General features: G+C 38.6%; 1 protein-coding gene across 1 annotated transcript in view; it reads right to left on the bottom strand.

The window, feature by feature from the left end:
• ERCC6 (ERCC excision repair 6, chromatin remodeling factor) overlaps positions 1-17,811 on the bottom strand; it is a 43,471-nt gene extending 25,660 nt beyond the window's left edge. The window contains exons 1-7 of the mRNA XM_062496225.1: positions 17,690-17,811; positions 16,436-16,869; positions 15,474-15,594; positions 13,416-13,524; positions 11,036-11,762; positions 3,895-4,020; positions 12-170 (exon numbers count right to left, since the gene is read on the bottom strand). Coding sequence (XP_062352209.1) covers positions 12-170; positions 3,895-4,020; positions 11,036-11,762; positions 13,416-13,524; positions 15,474-15,594; positions 16,436-16,866 — 1,673 coding nt within the window. The 5' untranslated portion in view covers positions 16,867-16,869; positions 17,690-17,811. The remainder of the gene's footprint in view (positions 1-11; positions 171-3,894; positions 4,021-11,035; positions 11,763-13,415; positions 13,525-15,473; positions 15,595-16,435; positions 16,870-17,689) is intronic.
• Between the last annotated feature and the right edge of the window lie 885 nt (positions 17,812-18,696).

Below are 18,696 nucleotides of genomic sequence, written 5' to 3'. Positions count from 1 at the left end.
GAAGCACTTGCCTGTAATTTGAACCACGAGTCCTCATATTGCTGTAGCTCAGACCTGCCAAGAAGGCAATTATCTGAATGGTCTTACCCAATCCCATCTCATCTCCCAGAATTCCTCCTGCCTGCTGGCAGTGCAATTCCCAAAGCCACCTAACACCTGTCTGCTGGTACCTAAAACAAGGAAAAAGAAGATGGCAAATGTTTGATAATACAGATCATAACAGAAAGTACTCATGAATTAATCATTTGGCAAGGTTCTCATACCAGTTACTGTAACATGCTGGATGTGTGTTTTACATGAGTGTTGTATTTACTAGGTCATACATTTTTGATGCACTCAGACATTACATGTGACTTTTGTTCTTTATGCAACACTAAAACATTTCTAATTAAACTGACAGTCATTGTAATTAGAGGGTATTTTATTTCATATATATTTTAAGTGCTAAAAGCAACTTGGAAAGTTACTCTTACGAAGCATTATCTTTTCAGAAAAGACAACATGCAAGCATCTAGCAAATAATATTATTTGGAACATATTCCCTGAAATGAAGGAAAAGGTTGACTTGTAAGTGGTACAAACTACATACTCCACTGCAAAAACTGATCACATGCTTTCTTTAAACATAAATTTACTTAATAACATTTAGTCTCTTTCAATGAAGAAAAAGAACAAGGCTAAAGCAATAGAAACTATTGCAGTGCATGGGATACAGCAGGGAATTATGTGAGAGCATCAGGGCAGTTTCTACTCCCAGTCCTTCACTGGAAGTCATAAAATACGTTCCACTTAAAAGAAGTAGACTAGAAAGCAAGATTTATGACAGCAAACTGAAAAGGTGAAGATGCTGGACTGAGAATCACTTTAGGACATACCTTTTTATAATTATATGAAATAGTGAGACCAGTAGGAATAATGTACCATGTATGGGGATTAAATTGAAAGCAAAAGAAATAAATGAATATCCTTATCTTTGAATCATATTAAAAAAAAAACCAAACAAATGTCTCAGCACCTCAGTGCATTGTAACTTACAGGAAAGAAAGATTACTGATAATTTTCTTGATGACACACATTTCTGGAGTGCAGAGCACAGAAAAGAACAAAACACGTTTTTAAAAATAGGGATTGTTCATTTTAGGTGATTTCTTGTGTGCATTTCAAAATCCTTTTCCATCCTTGAACAAATAATATTTAGGACTACTGACAGCTAACGACACTAGTGTCTACAAAGTACTATTAAAAATCAATTTGTGATGAGTTCGGTATGGATTTAGAGACTGCTAAATGGAGACAAACAAATGGCTTGAGTAGTTAAAAAAAGCTGATCAAAGAACACATCTAATGTTTCAGACATCACACTATCTGCTGGTGTCTCAAAAGCATTATGCCATGAAGCCCTTAAGAAACCCTTTTATTAGAAATTAATTCACCTTAAAATGCAGCAATCTATAAAACAACTATAAAATGGCTCACAGGATTAGCTATAATTGGATTAAGATGCTATCATTACTACATTTTACAAAGACAAAACATCTTCTGAAAAACATTAAAGAATTGAAGATAACCGTAATTCCAGTCAGAAGGTGCTCCCCCAGAAAAATGTTCCTGGGTTCTCCCCCAGAAAAAGCATGCCTCTTCAGAACACAACCATTCAATAACCTCCTAATAGAAATTTGTATTATTTTTTAGGATTACATACAGAGCTGTAAAATTACATGAATTTAAAAGCATATTTCTCCCTCTCCTACTTTGTCCTGAGAAAGTTTCACAATAGATAGTTCAGTTTGTAAAAAATTCTGCTCCATGGTTATATAGAAACATGAAATGCAGGTGTGCTTCCTTTGTATGATTATATAAACACACAATAGCTGTAACTATTCAAAAGTTAAAGGAACACATCCTCTTCCATTTTTTTGTGGTCATATGGGAAGATAATTATTTTCAACCTTACACTTTTATTGCACCAATTTTTATGGTGGGTATTTTTTGTTTTTTAGTCCAGAAATATTCTGGAAGTAAATAAAAGTGCTGCTGGCCATCCAAAATAGTTGTTTTGTATTTCACAGGAGCAGCCATGCTGTGATGCATCCCTCTAAATTCACCACAGTAGATAGCAGAGAGTTCAGATGCATTGTTGCAGAGACAAAATTGTGTTTTCAGATTTATCAGGGAAATCACACACTGCAAGCAAATAGTGAAGAAGGCTCTTTTCTTTTTCATACAGAGAGCATTCTTTCAGGCCTAGTGCAGATAGAGTAAGGTGATGTTTGCAGGTCTGCTCAGTTTTGTTCCACAGCACCATCAGTGTTATTCCTGCTCAATGTTTAGCAAAGCAGACAAGTGTGCACAGAAGAAACAGACTCCACTTTAACAGGCTCACCAAAGAACAAACCTGAGGGTCTCCTATTTCCAGCATGAGCTAACTTCTTTGGAATTTAACTATGCAGGAAGATCACTTAAAGTACATGCTATACGTGTCTTTGGGTCAATATACTTCCATGTTTTGTACTAAACTTGCTCAGAACTCAACAGTTTAATGTCTATTGACTATGGGCTTTCCTACACTGGAGATTTCAGCATTTAAGTTACAAGTCAGACAAATCATTCAACTCCATTGATCTTTCTAACCACTTAAGAAGTTTTGCCAACTGACTCATGCTTGCAGGGATACCCTTCATTAGTGAGGCTTGCATCTTCAAGATTAATTTTTAGTGACTGCTCTATTTCATTTCCCTTCGGGTTGCTCAGACCACACATCTGTCCTCAAGACAAATACTTGTGCAGTACCTTCACATAAACAACTGGAGACCACATATTGGCTCTGTATGGTCCCAGCAACCAAGTCATTAATTCAAGCCCATTTCAGAGCTAGTGCTTTCCTTCTGATGACGACAGGACAACAGTAATAATTTCTTTGAGGTCAAGACTAAGTGGTTCTCTTGGAAGGGATACCACACACGCCCATTATAAACCAGGGCTTTCTCCAACAGTAAGATTTCAAGAGAGTTTGCTTTTGAAAGGGAAGATAGTTTTCCTTCTGTGTGAAATGTTGCCAACAAGACTGAATTCAAGCCCATTACGCAGGAAATTTAAGGAAGAGATTATGGAAAAAATTAACTGGTCAGCTGCTATCTTGTAATTTTTTTTTTTTTGAGATGAACTTGAAAGCATCACTGAGCACCATGTTTCAAAAAACTGAAACAAAACAGTGATGTCAAAATCTGAAATTAAGCACTAAATAACTAAATAATGAGTTGTTGAGAGTTTTCCATCTACCAGAGGAATTAAGAATTCAGTCTCTATATTTTAAAATTTCACCTGGCAAAATGTTCGAGATTATTTCATAATATGAATTACAAGTAGCTACTTTGAAAAGATTTTCAGTAGTCACTTAAAAAAAAAGGTCTCCACATTTTTTACTGACAGAAAATTTCACTTCATTCAATCAGAGAAACACCATATTTCTTGTTTTCTTTTATCACATCTTGCCAACATCTTATGTTTCAAAGTAAAGTTATTCTACCACTTCACACCTGAATTAGGAGCAAGCATGTATCAATAAAAGAAAGCATTTATAAAAATAGACAAGGAGAGTTTCTCAATTCAAAGTTTAGCTAATACACATTTACAATATCCACATCAGCCACTTATCACCTGTATATTCAAATGATCGCATTTTGTGCTCACAATAAGTTAATTTCATTGAAGTTTGATCCTGAAATCTTTTATAAAGAAAAAACCCTACTGAAACAATTGAAGCAAAAGTTGAGACATCATTCGCTGAAGTAAAACTTACAGCAAAGGGCATCTGGAACTCACCATGAGTATTGCTACTAATATTATTAACAGCATACACTGGCATAATACTGAAATAAAGTATACAATACATACTTAAATAGCTTTTTGAAGAGAAATCCTGGTACTTTGAAACCCTCTTCAAATTCAACATCACTTTCTTCAGAAAGCTCCTCAGCTGTTTGATGCTCTTTGTCCTTCAAACGTTCCTTTTGCCACTTCCTGGAGTTACACAAGGATCAACATTCAATTACAGAATGGAAAAGATACCATACAAAAATTACACTGAATTTCAATCAGGTAAAAAAACCCAACAAAAACTCATGATTTAAAATAGTAATCCTTTGGAGGAGAGAATTATGCAAGTAAATGCTTGAAATATCTGATATATTAAGGTACACTATAAAAGGTACATGTTTTATAGCTAGTTAAAATTTTCCCTAGACAAAAATACTGATATAATTGAATCAACAGTTAAGAGCACAAAAAACCTGGCAACTTTAAACTCCTAAATTATCTTCCCCTACCCCTCACCCTCGCCAAAATATTGATCAAGTTTAGGTATTCCAAAACTATTTTACTGATTTAACCAAACACTTAAATTTAACTTCCTTCTTGTAGAGAAATGTGAACCGGTGTATAATCTTATCAAGAAGACTCAGTTGGAAGCATCACCATCTTCAGGGTGACATGCTCTCAATCTGTAAAGCAGTCATTATGAAGAGAATGAGTTTTATGAGGTTTTGAAATTACAGTGTGATTTGTGGTTTGCAGCCTCATCTTTTTAGGACTCCAGGCACCTTAGAGAATTACCTTCCCAGCCCATCATTCCCCCACTGCTGGAAAGGTACCAAAGGATCTTCAACATTCCAATGAAATTATGAACTTGTGTTTCAGTGACCCAAACCCATCTGCCTCTAATGGTGAAGTGTACTCTAGCTGGCTGTGTACTACTCAACAGCACCTCACTGACAACTTGGGTTTTGCTGGAATTCTCTCCTGAAAGTGCCGTTTACTGCAGGCACATTGAATGTGGTAGATAAACTGGCGAAATCCCTACAAAAACTGGCACACAAGGTACACAACAGATTTAAAAACATCCATATGCTACTGTTCTGAATGCAGTGCAAAAGCAAGCTTCCACTTAATGGTCTCTGCATATCTGCCAAATTTGTTTAAAACCACTTGTGTTAGGAACCAGAGAGCAGGGAAGAAGTTTCAACACTTCACTTACAAGCAACACAATCATACACTCCTTCTCATGAAAGAAAGCTCATTATGTGATGCTCCTAGATGGACTTTTCAGCAGTACCTTTTGAGAAAACACGTCAAGTCTGTCTTTAGGAACTAGTCACAAACTTGGTATTGTTCTATTAACTCAAAAGATTCACCACCATCTCCAAACACACGAGTTACAATCACTGCCAAGAATGAAAGCACTGAAAAACTAAGACAACACAAGGCTGGTCAGGTTTAGAAAATCAGTTTCACTGAAGCATATTTTGATCTCCTAAGTCAAGATGTCTTCAGAAGCAAAAATAGTGATGGAGAGAAAAAAAGAGCATATACAGGGAAAAAATTAGGTGGACCAAGACAGTCTTTAGTTTGCTGTTTAAAACTGCTGATTTGCTAATATTTATATTGGATTCTTATTTCATTACATGAAATCATGAATCCAGCTAGGTAGTAAAAAAGAACTCACTAAAAATACATGAAGTGTCAGTGTTTTCCTCTTTTATAAACCTATCCTAACAGGAATGGAAACAAATCTCTATCTTAGACTAGCAGTCTGCTAAATTACAAAATTACACTCATGGTCTGGAGTCTAGCAGGCAGATATGATACATTCTAGAGTCACAGCAGAAGAATGCATTTAAGTTTCTTCAGTACTACAATGTTATGCTACCAAGGTACAGAGGGTCTTATTTTTCTGAGTTCTAGAAAAAGGAATTCAAATCGACAAATGCTGAGAGTCATTGCTTCAGACTGCATCACTAACTGGAGCTGAGACATGCTAGAACTTGATTATATCATCTGACTGGGTTATGACAGGACTCAAACCAAGGAAGGAAACTCCTACTTACAACAGTAAAATCAAAACAACTACAAAGCTTCCAAAGACACATCTAGGTAAACAATCCATACTAAACACAAGCAGGGCAATAATTTGTACAAGAGTTTGCTATTAATTTTGTATTCCAAAACAAATCACCACCAGCCAGCGCTGGAGCAGCAGCCTCCCCTGGGAAGGAGCAGATTGCCCTCTAGTGTGTATTGGGAAAAGTAATCCAGAAACTACCAAGAGGGAACTCGGAGGTTAACTTGAAACTGTCCAGGAATTTAGGCACTTCACCTCCATATAACAACTACATTTTCTTCAAGAACTGTGGTCGACATTGGGATTTCTCCTAAAATTATACATGGAAAATATATACATCTAGAATTTGAACTAATAAACCCTGTACTTAATTAAAAAAAAAAGTTTCCTTTTTACATGCTCTGTTACTTCACTGAAGTATTACATCTCTTCCAAATATCTAGAGGTTTCCAGCCATCAATTATCAGCTTAAAGAAACAGCAGCAACTTGTTATCACAAGCAATTTTCAAAGTTTGAAGAAGCTATTCAGTTTCTGAAAGGCTGCGATCTTCATGTAAAACATACCATTAAGATATTCTACCCTGGAACTTCATTACTTTATTTCGGAAAGGGTAAATATCCAAATGGCTGAAACCATGGGAGGACAAACACAATTCAGTCTTCTGGTTAACCTGGCCTTGTACCTTTCCCTGGAAGTCAGACTTCGGAGGGAGAAATAGTGGTCATCAGCTTTGACTTAGATACACAGTAACTTACTGTCCTTTTGGTCAATATATTCCTTACACACATCAGTTAAACACCATTAGTATGCCTGAACAATCAGAAAATACAGGTTTTACTATATTGCCAAAGTCTTTGTAAAACAGAGGCATGACCTTTGAGAAATCTGTCTTACATTGTCCATTGTCACTGATATAATTTTATCCCTGAAAGTAAAGTATGAAAGCCATATATCATACAATTAAATTTCTTCTTAATATAAGAATGCATTCAGATACTAAGCCGATTTCCCACTTATTGCAATACCCTAGAAAGAAATTCTGCACCCAAAACAGTAATGAGCACAATTTGATTTTTTTTTTTTTTAAATGCAGTCAGGAACCAAGCTGAGTATTTAATATAGTTTGCATTTGTGACGCACAATATGTTTTATATTTTATACAGCTAAGAATCCCTTATAGGTTATTCTAATTTGCTAAATTGAAGCATTCAGTATTGCTTTTTTGATCTAACTTTTTATGGTCTATATGGGTGGATTTAATTGGTATGTCCTAACAGATGAAATACATGCAGTTAGTATCACAAGCTTCCATAAGTAAATTAAGACTGATATAGACAATTACACACTTGAGTTTAGAATGGAAGGTGCACTCAGTGAGTGAGAGAAAATACATCTTCATTTGTGTCCTGGCTTTGTCACTTTAAAGAGCAGTAAGAATGCTTTAAGAAAGTATCTTTCAGGAAAGGTAGTATTTAATCATTTTTTAATTTATAACTTTCAAACATGGAGAGATTAAGTAACTCAGATACATCAAAGAAAGCTAGCACATGAAAACTGATCTATGAAAACCAATTTAATTTAACATGATTTTTTTCTTTATGAATCCACTGTTTTGTATACTGACAGGCAAAACCTCCTCCTACTCAACTGCCTGGATATCACTTGAGAGACAAGAAAAGCAGCAGCTTTCCTAGCCTTGCCTCTGTGCACTTGCCAGCAAAGTCAAACAAGTGTACTCCAGAAACTATACAGAATACACAAGAAAACACAGATACAATCTCCCATACTACAACAGGCACCTCCTTTTGAAGCAGCAGGCAGATACATACTGACTACTGGTATGGGAAGAGTGTACTTAAGACTGCTAAGGTTTATCCTGACTCCAAACTATTGCCTTATACTGACACCATACTGATGTCAATAATGTAACATATTAACTACATATAATCAGAAAAAAACCCCTTTTTCTATACTTATGCTTGCTGTTTTAATACATGTAAAGGAAAACTTTAAATAATATAAACAAAATCTTTCTTGATACTTTGCTGTTTCCATATCGCCCAAGCTTGAGAATAACACAAGAAAAACATGTAGCAATTTTTCTTGTTGAGAAAAAAAGGTTTACTTCCTACACATTTAATAGGCATTCAAGGTTACTATTGTTTTCTGCTTCTAGGTGTAATAAGTTGAAAAACAGGTGGTTCATTTTCATCCCTTCCATAGTCCTCAAATAAACTGTGCCATGACCCAAAGTGCTGGTTTTGGATGAATAAGAGTTAATTTTCTTCACAGTGGCTGGTATGGGGCTGTGTTTTGGATCTGTGCTGCACACAGGGCTGATAATACAGAGATGTTGATGTCATTGCTGGGCAGGGCTCACACAGAGCCAAGGCCTTTCCGTGCTGCCACGCTGCCGAGGAGGCTGGGGGAGACACAGCCAGCACAGGTGACCCCGACTGACCAAAGGGATATTCCAGACCAGAGGGCATCCTGCTCAGTACATGAAGTGGGGGAACAAGGAGGAAGGGGGGAACATTTGGAGTGATGGAGTTTATCTTCCCAAGTTACTTATCTGAGATGGGGCCCTGCTCTCCTGGGGATGGCTGAACACCTGCCCTCCCATGGGAAGTAGAGAATGAATTCCTTCATTTGCTTTGCCTGCATGTGTGGCTTTTGCTTTCTCAATTAAACTGTCTTTATCTCAGCCCAAGAATTTTCCAGCTTTTACCTTTCTGATTCTCCCCTGGTAGAGGAGTGAGTGGCTGTGTGGGGCCTGGCTACTGGCTGGGGTTAAACCACGACATCTGAGCATTCCACTGGGCAGGAGGCAACAGGTTTTGATCCCACCAGCTCCAATTCTGAACACTTCCAGATGAAGATGGTTACTACTGAGTATGACACAGACACTAGTAAAATGCCTGTTGACGGGGATCAAGTCTCTGAGACATTCCAGTACCATCCTAGAGACTGATTACCTAAGTCTCTGGGTTCTGCTGGCAATAGCCAGTATAATGGATAACTGGGAATGACAAAACACTAATTTTCAGTGAATATTTGAACTACCTCTAGGTGCATGACAGTATCCTATTTAGCTTACTCTCCATAACCCTGATGATCCTTGGTACTGTTCACTATTCTAGCAAGCTATGAATTCACCTTAGGCATTGACCCTTCAGAATGGAAGATTCTGTTCATCTGCATGTCTACACAGCAACAAGGCTCCAGTAACAGTAACTAGCAAAAGGGAAGACCCACACAAGGAAGAAAACCTGAAATTCCTGATAGCCTAAGCTGATTCTGCATAGCTAAATTTTACTTTTTCATGTTTCATTGCTCACACCTTGCTTTGAGTGACTAGGCCAAGCTCTGGAAGTAGCCTTCAGAAGGACAGGAAGAAGGCTACTCGCTTGCCTGGTATTTCCTACAGGCAACAGCTCTTCTCTGACAACAGTCTCTTGTTCTAGAGATGCTCTGCAGTCATGCAGTTAGCTAATTATCATGCTTTAACAACATCAATGTAGTTTCCCCTTGACACAGACCAATCTCTTGTAGTCCCATCTCTGAAAAGTTTTAATGTTAAGGAAACTCATTTCAGTCTCTAAGATGTAGGACTGAATTCATTGCCAAGCACAAGACTAGATGTTCAGAAGAATAAAGTAATCCTGAAGGACTTTCCTCTGCTTCTCTCACGGGTGAAATATACCATAATCTCACCCATTCGTTTGCATTCAAAAGTAAAACTGACATGAAACACGATATAAATGTAAGCAAATGACAGCATTTCTACGGCATTCTTAATATGTTTCTTAATTCACTACATTTTATTTTCTCATGGCATTTCCCGTAATGAAGATTACCTGGGGGTGTCAGCATAAAAACATCAATGTGGACAGCTGCAGCTTAACAGCCACAATAACTGTAGCTATGAAATTTTTAAGAGATGTAGTGTTTTGGTAGCAATTACAGTTATTGATATTTCTAAAATTCATTTAGGCTTTTATTGTAACTTCAGTAACCAAAAGAAATGTAGTCTATGAGATGACTTTGCTAAGGATAAATTGTCACAATCTTAACGTTATTAAAAAACGTTTTTGAATGAATTTAAACTGTGTGAGTCATATTAAAACTTTCAATCAAAATAAATTACTCTTGATGAAAACACTGAATTAAAAATGATTTAATATTGGTCTACTTTAAATGTGAAGAATACAGTTTTATTCAATAAACCAGTAAATATTTTACCGATTAAGAATAATTAGTTCTTGATAATAGATCCCATAGAAAACATATTTCTTTCTGACCCTTTGGACATTGCTCAGATTACCCTCTTGCCAAAATTTCTATTCAAGAGCAATGAACTATGCTTTAATTTTGAAAAGCAACATCCTGGGATTGCAAATTGCCTTATATCAGTTCCTGATCGGACTTTGTAACCTGGGATGTGAAAATAAAGTTGGGCTCCTCCTACATGAGATTTCCTACCACTCAGAGCACTTCTGCTACCAGAAGATACTTCTTCCTCCACAGCAACCCAGGCTCTCACCACAGGAGAGATGGTCTTTATACTTTTACTTCTTGATTCCTTCTCTGACACAGCACCATTTAAATCCATAAGATTTAATATTTCAATAGAAGTGTAAAATTTGAGCCTTCCAAGCATTAATCAAGTTCCTATGCTAGGCTTTATCACTACATTAGTCACCCTTCACTGTCTTAATACATGTTCTTCCTTTCACTCTAAACAAGCTGTTCTCAAGTTCCATGATTTTCTAGAGGACTATATAACTACCTGAAGGATATTCAGTAAAGGTAACTAATTAGAAGTACATATGCCATCAGCAAGTTAATCATATGAAACTCAATCCCTATACTAGAAAAGAGACAACATGCCTGTGATCAACAACATGTAGGTTATACAAACTTCATAAATCACAGATTAGCACAGGTGATCCACAAATAAGGACCTATAACAAGAAAAATTTAACAGGAAAGTTCTTGTAATGAAGCTCCAAGTCTGACTCCTTCTGACTACCTCGTTTCTCTAACACACTCCCCAGCAGTCTGTTACAGCTATTGTTCTTCGCATGCTCAACATACTAATTTATTAGTATTACTAATAAAAATGTCTAGGACTAACCTTAGTCTCTGTTTATAATAGTCCACATCTCCATCATCTCTCCATCGCCTCACTCTGTGTTTCTCTGGTGTATGCTCTTCTTCCTCAGAGCTTGGAACAAAGTCAGCATCATTTTCAGCTTCTTTAAAACCCTTCTTCACCAAATGTTTTCTTTTCCTTGATAAACTCTTAAGTTCATAATCAGAATCATTCTCAGCAAGAGAAGATGCCTGTTCTTCTTCCTCTTCTGCTGCTTCTGGATCAAAGAACTCCTCATCTGGTACATACTCAGATTCTCCACTATCACCCTCCTGTTCATGCCTTAACTTCTTGGCCTCAAGATATTTCTTTTCCTTTGGAATCCTGGCCTTTGAATGAATCTGAAGGGCATGCTTCTGAAGCTCTCTCAGGTGTTTTTTTAAGCGCTTATCTGTTTTTGAGAGGGCTTTACCACTTTTTTCCTTTGTGGTAGCTGCAGGAGCCACACACTGAACATTTTTGGCTTGTGCTTTCTTCTTTGCTCCTTTGTGACGGGATAACTTCCTTCTTTCAGATGACAGCTTAGCTTGGTCTGCTAAGTACTTCTCAAAATCAGATGCTTCATTTAGTCTTAACTGTCGTGCCTTCCTCTCTGGCTTCTGAGGTATTTTGGTTCCAAATGGAGTCATCTGACCAGTTCGAATGAGCTCTGCCCACTCTGTTTCCTGAGCAGGCATAAGCATACTGCCAAGGGATGATGGACCAGGTTCTACAACAAAAGTCAGAACATACAGCATGCCTTTAACACCTTCTGTGTAACTAAATCACAGGAACAAGAGTGTTATGTGTACTATCAAAATGCAAGTACTTCTGAAACGACACACAGCAGCAAGAACTACCATGAAATTACAATTCCCAATGATACATGAATTCTTATGTACCACCTTCTTATGTACCACCCACATCACCATGTTCAGTACAAGAAACTACCATGTTCCCGTCCCAGCAACACTGCCCATTTCAATTTTATCACTGATTTTTCAGTCCTGCTCATAAGCTTGAAATTTGGTATTTTGATCACCACACCAGAACACAAATCTCACATAACACAGACTGTCCTACCATATGCTTCCAAAAAAAACCAACCAAAAAACCAACAAACAATAAAAGCAAAGCAAAAAACCCTAAAACCTGTCCTCCTAGCCTACAATACCAATATGAAGATGATGACTTTAAAAGTCGGATTGGCTGCACAGCACTCTGCCACAAAAGAGCACTTTCAGATGCACTTACAGTTACTATACACAAACTGTAACTGGTATTTGAAACCAGAGAAAGAAAAGCTCTTGCATTCAGGAAGCTGAAGGGGAATTCTGGCCTGAAATCTATTATTAGGGCCCAGAATTTCAAAGTAAGTTTATCAGAATTGCCAGCACACTTTAAATGTCCCATTTTAAAACACTGCATCTATCATGTTAAATGAATAATGACAGTGCATCCAGCATGAAAACCCCTCAATCTCCACCCCTTCCTGGAACTGCTCCATTTTGTCTGTTGAGCTCCACTCACTTCTTAGTTACATTTCAACACACTGGGCACCTGAGCTTTGCTCCATGAGCCCTCCAAAGAAAATAGGATTTTAGATGCTTTTCTACTGAGAAAAGTTAACTGAGGCTTTGACTCCTTTAAGTTTTGTTGAATCAGGAGAGAAGCATGAGCTTTGTGAGATGGGAATCTACTCCAGCCACATGTGCAAGGGTCAAACATCAAAGAGTTTTTCACCTCTGCAAAAAACAATGTAACCCAAAGGTGATGTGCAGACACCAATGGGACCCAAACTTGCCCTGCAGAATACTGCAGGTTACTGACTGTGGCCAAGTTTAGTTTACAGAGAGCAGAGAGAAAGAACACCTAGTAAAATACTGAGGCAATATATATCCTGCTCTGGAAGAAACCTTATTTTTAATTTAAAAAAAATCACACTACAGCCTGAAAAGAAGAAGCACTTCCCCCTTCCATTTCTAGTGATACTTCCCAACACTAAGAACAAACAATTTTGTTAATGCTGATTGATAGCATCCAGCATATAAAATGTAATTCGATCATGATGTTAATCATCTTTATCAAATTAGCTGTGAAAAAAATGTTAGGATTTCAATTTATTAAGCCCAATACTCTAATGTGCCTCACTCATCCCTACACAGCTGAACACAGATTAACATCCATTTTTTAAAACTTCCCACATGAATATGCCAAGATTTGCAAATCTGCAGGTGTACAGAGTAAGTGTTCTTAACTCTCTTTGAAAGCCAACCACTGAAATTTATTTCCTTACCAGCAAAAATCTTACAAAATAGCTTCCAACAAAAAAAAGGCATTCCATCAAAGTAGAACAGAACTTTCAGCCTTTTCCTATACATACCTTCATCTTCCTCATATTCAATCTCATTTGCTTCATTACCAAACTCTGTTAAACCAAGTATTCCTTGAAGACGTTTTTGTTTTGCTTTTATCTTCTTCAGCTGTTGCTCCTTCAACAAGAATTATATAAGTTATTTAATTTTTAGTCTGCTTTATAAATTTGCTAACCCTTTAAGCAACACTTGAATCAATATATTGGCAGTATTTTCAACCAGATTTTCATATTCAAATATTTACAGTATCACACTTGAGGGAAATAAAAAAAAGGCAAGAAAAGTGCCATCACAATACCTGTAGGGCTCCAACCACAGGAGACACACAATTTTGGGTGTCTGATTATCTTACCATATGTGTATAGTAAGATCAGGCTGTTCACACACACAGAATTCATGTGCACACTGCATTTTTATGTACATTTCTTAAGACCATTTTATGTGTTGATTCTAGTGAAGGAAGCCTATCAAAGCAGACTGCTGAGATGCACAGAGAACACCAAGAGATTTATTCATGATTACAAGATGGGGCTCATGACTACCAAGCCACAAAACACAGCTGTAAGATTTACTAAGATTTATTCATCTCCCCAGAAGTTTTGGAATGTTTCATTACAAAAGAACTGAAATTGTAAATCAGTCCAACATCCTGATAGGTGTTTGTACATGGTTAGTTCAGGAGTGGTGATGGCTAATTTAACAGCAAGAAATAAAAAGTGAAATGACTTCAAAAGATCCACGTTACAGATTATGTAAGAACTACAGTTTATTACTGCTATGAAAATCATTCTTAGTTAATAATTCCTCTGTTACACCATTTTTCTGACTGTAATACCCTCAACAGTGTATCTAGTTGTGATGGTATGATTCCTTGATGTTGCTAACTTTCATTTGTGAAACAAAACATTCCAACCAGTAAAACAAAGACACAGGTAATGTAACCTTCATATTTGTAACTCTTTGCTTTGGAAGTATTTCCTTACCTAGAAAGGCATATACTTAAGTAAAAATCAAATCCATTGCAAAATTATGACTTATGATTTTCAAAAGGAGATCTTTTTTCTTTTATTTCAAAGATGGCTAATAACAAACTTGCAAGGAGGTCTGAACTTCCCCTGCAACTAACATGTGCAAATCTCTTCAAGCAGCATAAAAATATGAGAATATTCTTTAATGGTAAGTCTGGTTTAACACATTTCTTCCTACCACTTCCAGCTACTTTTTTTCTAGTCCTTTGCCACTGCTCTGTACTGTCGTCATCACTCTCTTAATTAGCTGAATTATGAGCACAGTATTATTTGAGTTGCTGAAATTATCAAGGTTTAAAAACTACAAGTAAATGAGTCAGTGGCAAATGACCTAAGACTGGCTTCTGAGGGCAAAGGACAGCAAGTTTCACAGTCAGGTTTATCATTAGAGAAAGTATTAGGGTGAATTTCCAGCAGACACTAATCTGATCAACATGCTACATTCCTGAGTAGTAAAAGTTTCTCTTTTCTCAAACCTCTTTCTTCTTCACAGCTGTAAAGGTCTATTGCCTACATTATCCTGATGCCAGCTGGATTGCTCTACAGCTCCCTTAACTCACTGCTCTGGCAGAAAAAAGCTGCAGCAGTTCCTGACAAATCAATGAATTAGAGAGGCTCATGGAGAGAAACTGTGTACTGACAAGATACAGATAATGAAAGAGGGTTGAGGAAAAGAACACAGGGAAGGAAAAGCCATGAGACCTGAGACTTACTTAAACTACTGAATCATGCTCTAACAAGGCTCTGTCAATTCTCCAAATGCTACTGTGAAGGTTTTAATTAAATTAATGCAAATCAATCTTCTGAACAGGTCCTGGAACTTCGGTTTTATATCTTGTTCCAAAACTTAGAATACAAAAAAACCCCAAAAACCTAGCACTTTAAATTATTTAAATTACTATGAAACCATTTCAAAGGAAAAGAACAATTCTAGACTGACTCTGAACTACATAATTAAGAATTGTATCACAAAAACCAAACCTTAAGACAAAGTACAAATTAAATATTGTAAACAGGAAATTACTGTACTCCAATTACCTTGTTATATTTTTGCCGTTTTACAGAATCTAATTTTCTGTTAACATTTTTGTTGTCAGCAGCTTGAGGTGAAAGTTCCTCAATAATTTTATTTATATGTCTCAGAGATGTTGTACATGATCTGAAAAAACAGTAAGATTGCAATGAGCTGGTAAATTCTAGAAAGAAAAATAGCACATTCTCCATTCAGACAATTTAAAAATTCCAGGAGATTTAACATAATACTTAAAAAGGTAAAAAGGTAATGTTCTGAATAAGCATAACATATTTAAACAACACTGGAAATACTAAACACTGTAAAAAGTTGTACATCATAAAATGTTTTTAAACTAAATTTTGCTAATAGTAAAATTCCAGAAGAACGTAAACTGAACAACCACTGTAGTAATCAGTACTCATAAGTTACAAGTCTGATGACTATTCCTCAAAGTCTTCTACTAGAGAAGGTATCAACGTTACTTAAAAATTTGATTCTTCTAAGGTATGATTAAGCACTTCTTACAAACTTGTGATAAGGCTGTTTGGGTTGTAGGACATTCATGACATGGAGTCATCCAACTTACAGAAGGAACATAACTTGAAGCAGATAACCCCACAGAACATACAGAACTGAGGAAGTGACACTTTTTCTGACTGTAACTTTCATCAAGAGTATAATGCCACTCTCCACTACCCAGAAAACAGATGCATCTTGGTGAAGTAGGAGGCAAAGCAGAAAAAGGAGGTGCACTCTACCCTGCTGCCTTGATGCATGACTAGATTAGACAAATAAGAGCAATGAAGCATTGTCTGATGTGAAAAATATTTTCTTCATTTTTAAAAGGTGAGTGACTCCAAAGACTACACTTGATCAAGCACTTTCAAAACATCTTTTCCTCTTTAAGATTTTAAAACCATGAGATACCAAGTCTCATTAGAACTGTCAGCAGCAGAAAGGAACAGTAAGAAAAAACACAATTTACCTTAAATCCTCCAGTACTGACTCATACTCTTTTGATGCATTAGCTATTTTTGCTGCTTTATTCGCTTCATTAATTGCATTATCTACTTGCTGAAGAACTCCTTGCTCCAACACGTCCTGGTCGTAGACATCAACTCCTAAATCTTTGAGCTCAGCAGCATGTGCACTGCATGAGACAGACTGAATCTGCTGCCTGTTGATCTGTAAAAGGGGATGTGCTCTTCTGGGCACCTCCAAAGGAACAGCCATGGAAGTGGAAGCCTGGCAGTCAGAGTTGGGAATTCCGATACTATTACCCGCACCACTGTCACAAATGCCATTTTCCTGTTCAGTTCCCAAGTTCTCATCATTATGCACGCAATCATTGCTTGAAGTGGTGGCAGACTCTGGTTCTTGGATACCGTCTGGCAGGAGACTCTTGTGTGTTGGCATCTTCTGCTCAAAGGCAACAAAGAAGAAGCAGGTTATCACAAAAATATCCACGCATACAAAGCTTCCCATGAAAACCGTGCCCCCCCCCCAAAAAAAAGTAAGCAAACCGATAAGCATGTTTATGACAAATTATTTTCCAAATTATTTCAAAAATTTTTCGAATTATTATTCAAAACACCTGGTAGTCTACTTCTCCATCAGTTCTCCCTGCAGAGGCATCTTCACACAAACTTCCACAATCAACAGTGGCCAAAACCTCTCAGAGACAACTATGTTTAGCCCTCCTGGAAGAAGCTGATACGAAGACAAGTAACACGACGTGTAAAACTTACTCTCCTTGCCAGACAGTCAACACAGTCTTATATGTAAATGGTCATGCTCCAGAAGACTGTGACACAACAAAAACATGCAACTTAACATACCCAAACTCCAAAAGTAAACTTTTGCAAACAGTTTAAGACTTGCCATTGAAATGCATGTAGTTGGCCGTAAGCTTTAGTTTGACAATTCAGCCTTAAAGCGGAGCATAAAGCACCTCAGCTCTCAGGAAATTAATGCTGGACTGACTTACTAAGGCAACCCTGGAGCTGGTGCGGTTTAACAACCTATCCAAACACGGGAGCCCACGGATCTCTGTCCCACCTCACGGTTTTCTCCCCCGCACCCCGCCCCCCCCGCTCGGAACACTCCTGCACAAGGCTTGGTCCTGCATTCAGGCAACAGGTACCACACCAAACCGCACCCCGGGCCCTCCGGGGAACCGCGGGGCCCTCTGCCCCGCCCGCACCCCGCGGCGCTCGGGCGGAAGCGGTGCCTCTCCCACCTCTGTGTGCGAGAGAGCGCTGGGCTGGGACGGGCCCGCCAGCCGAAGGCTTTCTGCGCCGCGGCGGGCGGCAAAGCGCGGCTGCGACGGGAACGCGCGGGGCTTCGGGGGGCGCCGGCTCTCGTCGGGCACTGCCGGGCCGGGCCGGGCCGCGCTGCTCCCGCCGGGCTGTGCCGAGCCGCGGGCCCGCAGCGGCACTGCCGGGCCGGGCCGGGCCGGGCCGCGCTGCTCCCGCCGGGCTGTGCCGAGCCGCGGGCCCGCAGCGGCACTGCCGGGCCGGGCCGGGCCGGGCCGGGCCGGGCCGCGCTGCTCCCGCCGGGCTGTGCTGTCCGGCACTGCGCCTGTGCGGGACCGCGCGCTCCGCGCGTCACTTCCGCAGCGGCCGGGACGGGGCGGAGGGGCCGGGGCCGTGAGGGGCTGCCTGGGGCCGTGCTGGTGATGGGAGCGGGAACGAAATTTGTCCAGGGCTCTCGCCACTTCCTCTGCCTGTTTACCCCATCCTTCTGTCTCCCGTTTTCAGCGTCGTGGGACTCCCGCATCCAGCTCCCCCTCCTTTGGGCAGCAGAACTGAGTTTGCTTGCTGGCAGTCTTGGTCGAACTATGAGAGAATAAATATGTAGCAGAACACATAGATATCAATGAACAATTCCTAAAAATGTTGATGGCTTTTTTTGCTGGCTTCATTCTGAGCTAGAATTTCAGGTCCTTAACTAAAGATACTCCTTTTCCTTATACTGCCTTGTAATATCTATGAGTTTCAGGAAAACACAGAAAAGGTTCTCTAACACCTTAAAGGCCTGGACGTGGAAGGTCATCAAGCAAATAAAGTAGTGCTATGTTGATAAGCTCTTGTTTGTTTCCTTTGCTCTGAAATACGCTATTGCTGCAAGCATCCCTTATTTATTTATTTATTTATTTATTTATAGTATCATGACTACAGTGAGGAAGCTTTTTTAAATCTTCATTGCCACATTCTAAGTAGAAGGAGTGATGTTTTGTAACTGCTG

The sequence above is a fragment of the Cinclus cinclus genome, chromosome 7, assembly GCF_963662255.1.
Source record: "Cinclus cinclus chromosome 7, bCinCin1.1, whole genome shotgun sequence".
NCBI lineage: Eukaryota > Metazoa > Chordata > Aves > Passeriformes > Cinclidae > Cinclus > Cinclus cinclus.
Note: the sequence above shows the minus strand (reverse complement) of the source record. Positions and strands in the feature narration are given on the sequence as shown.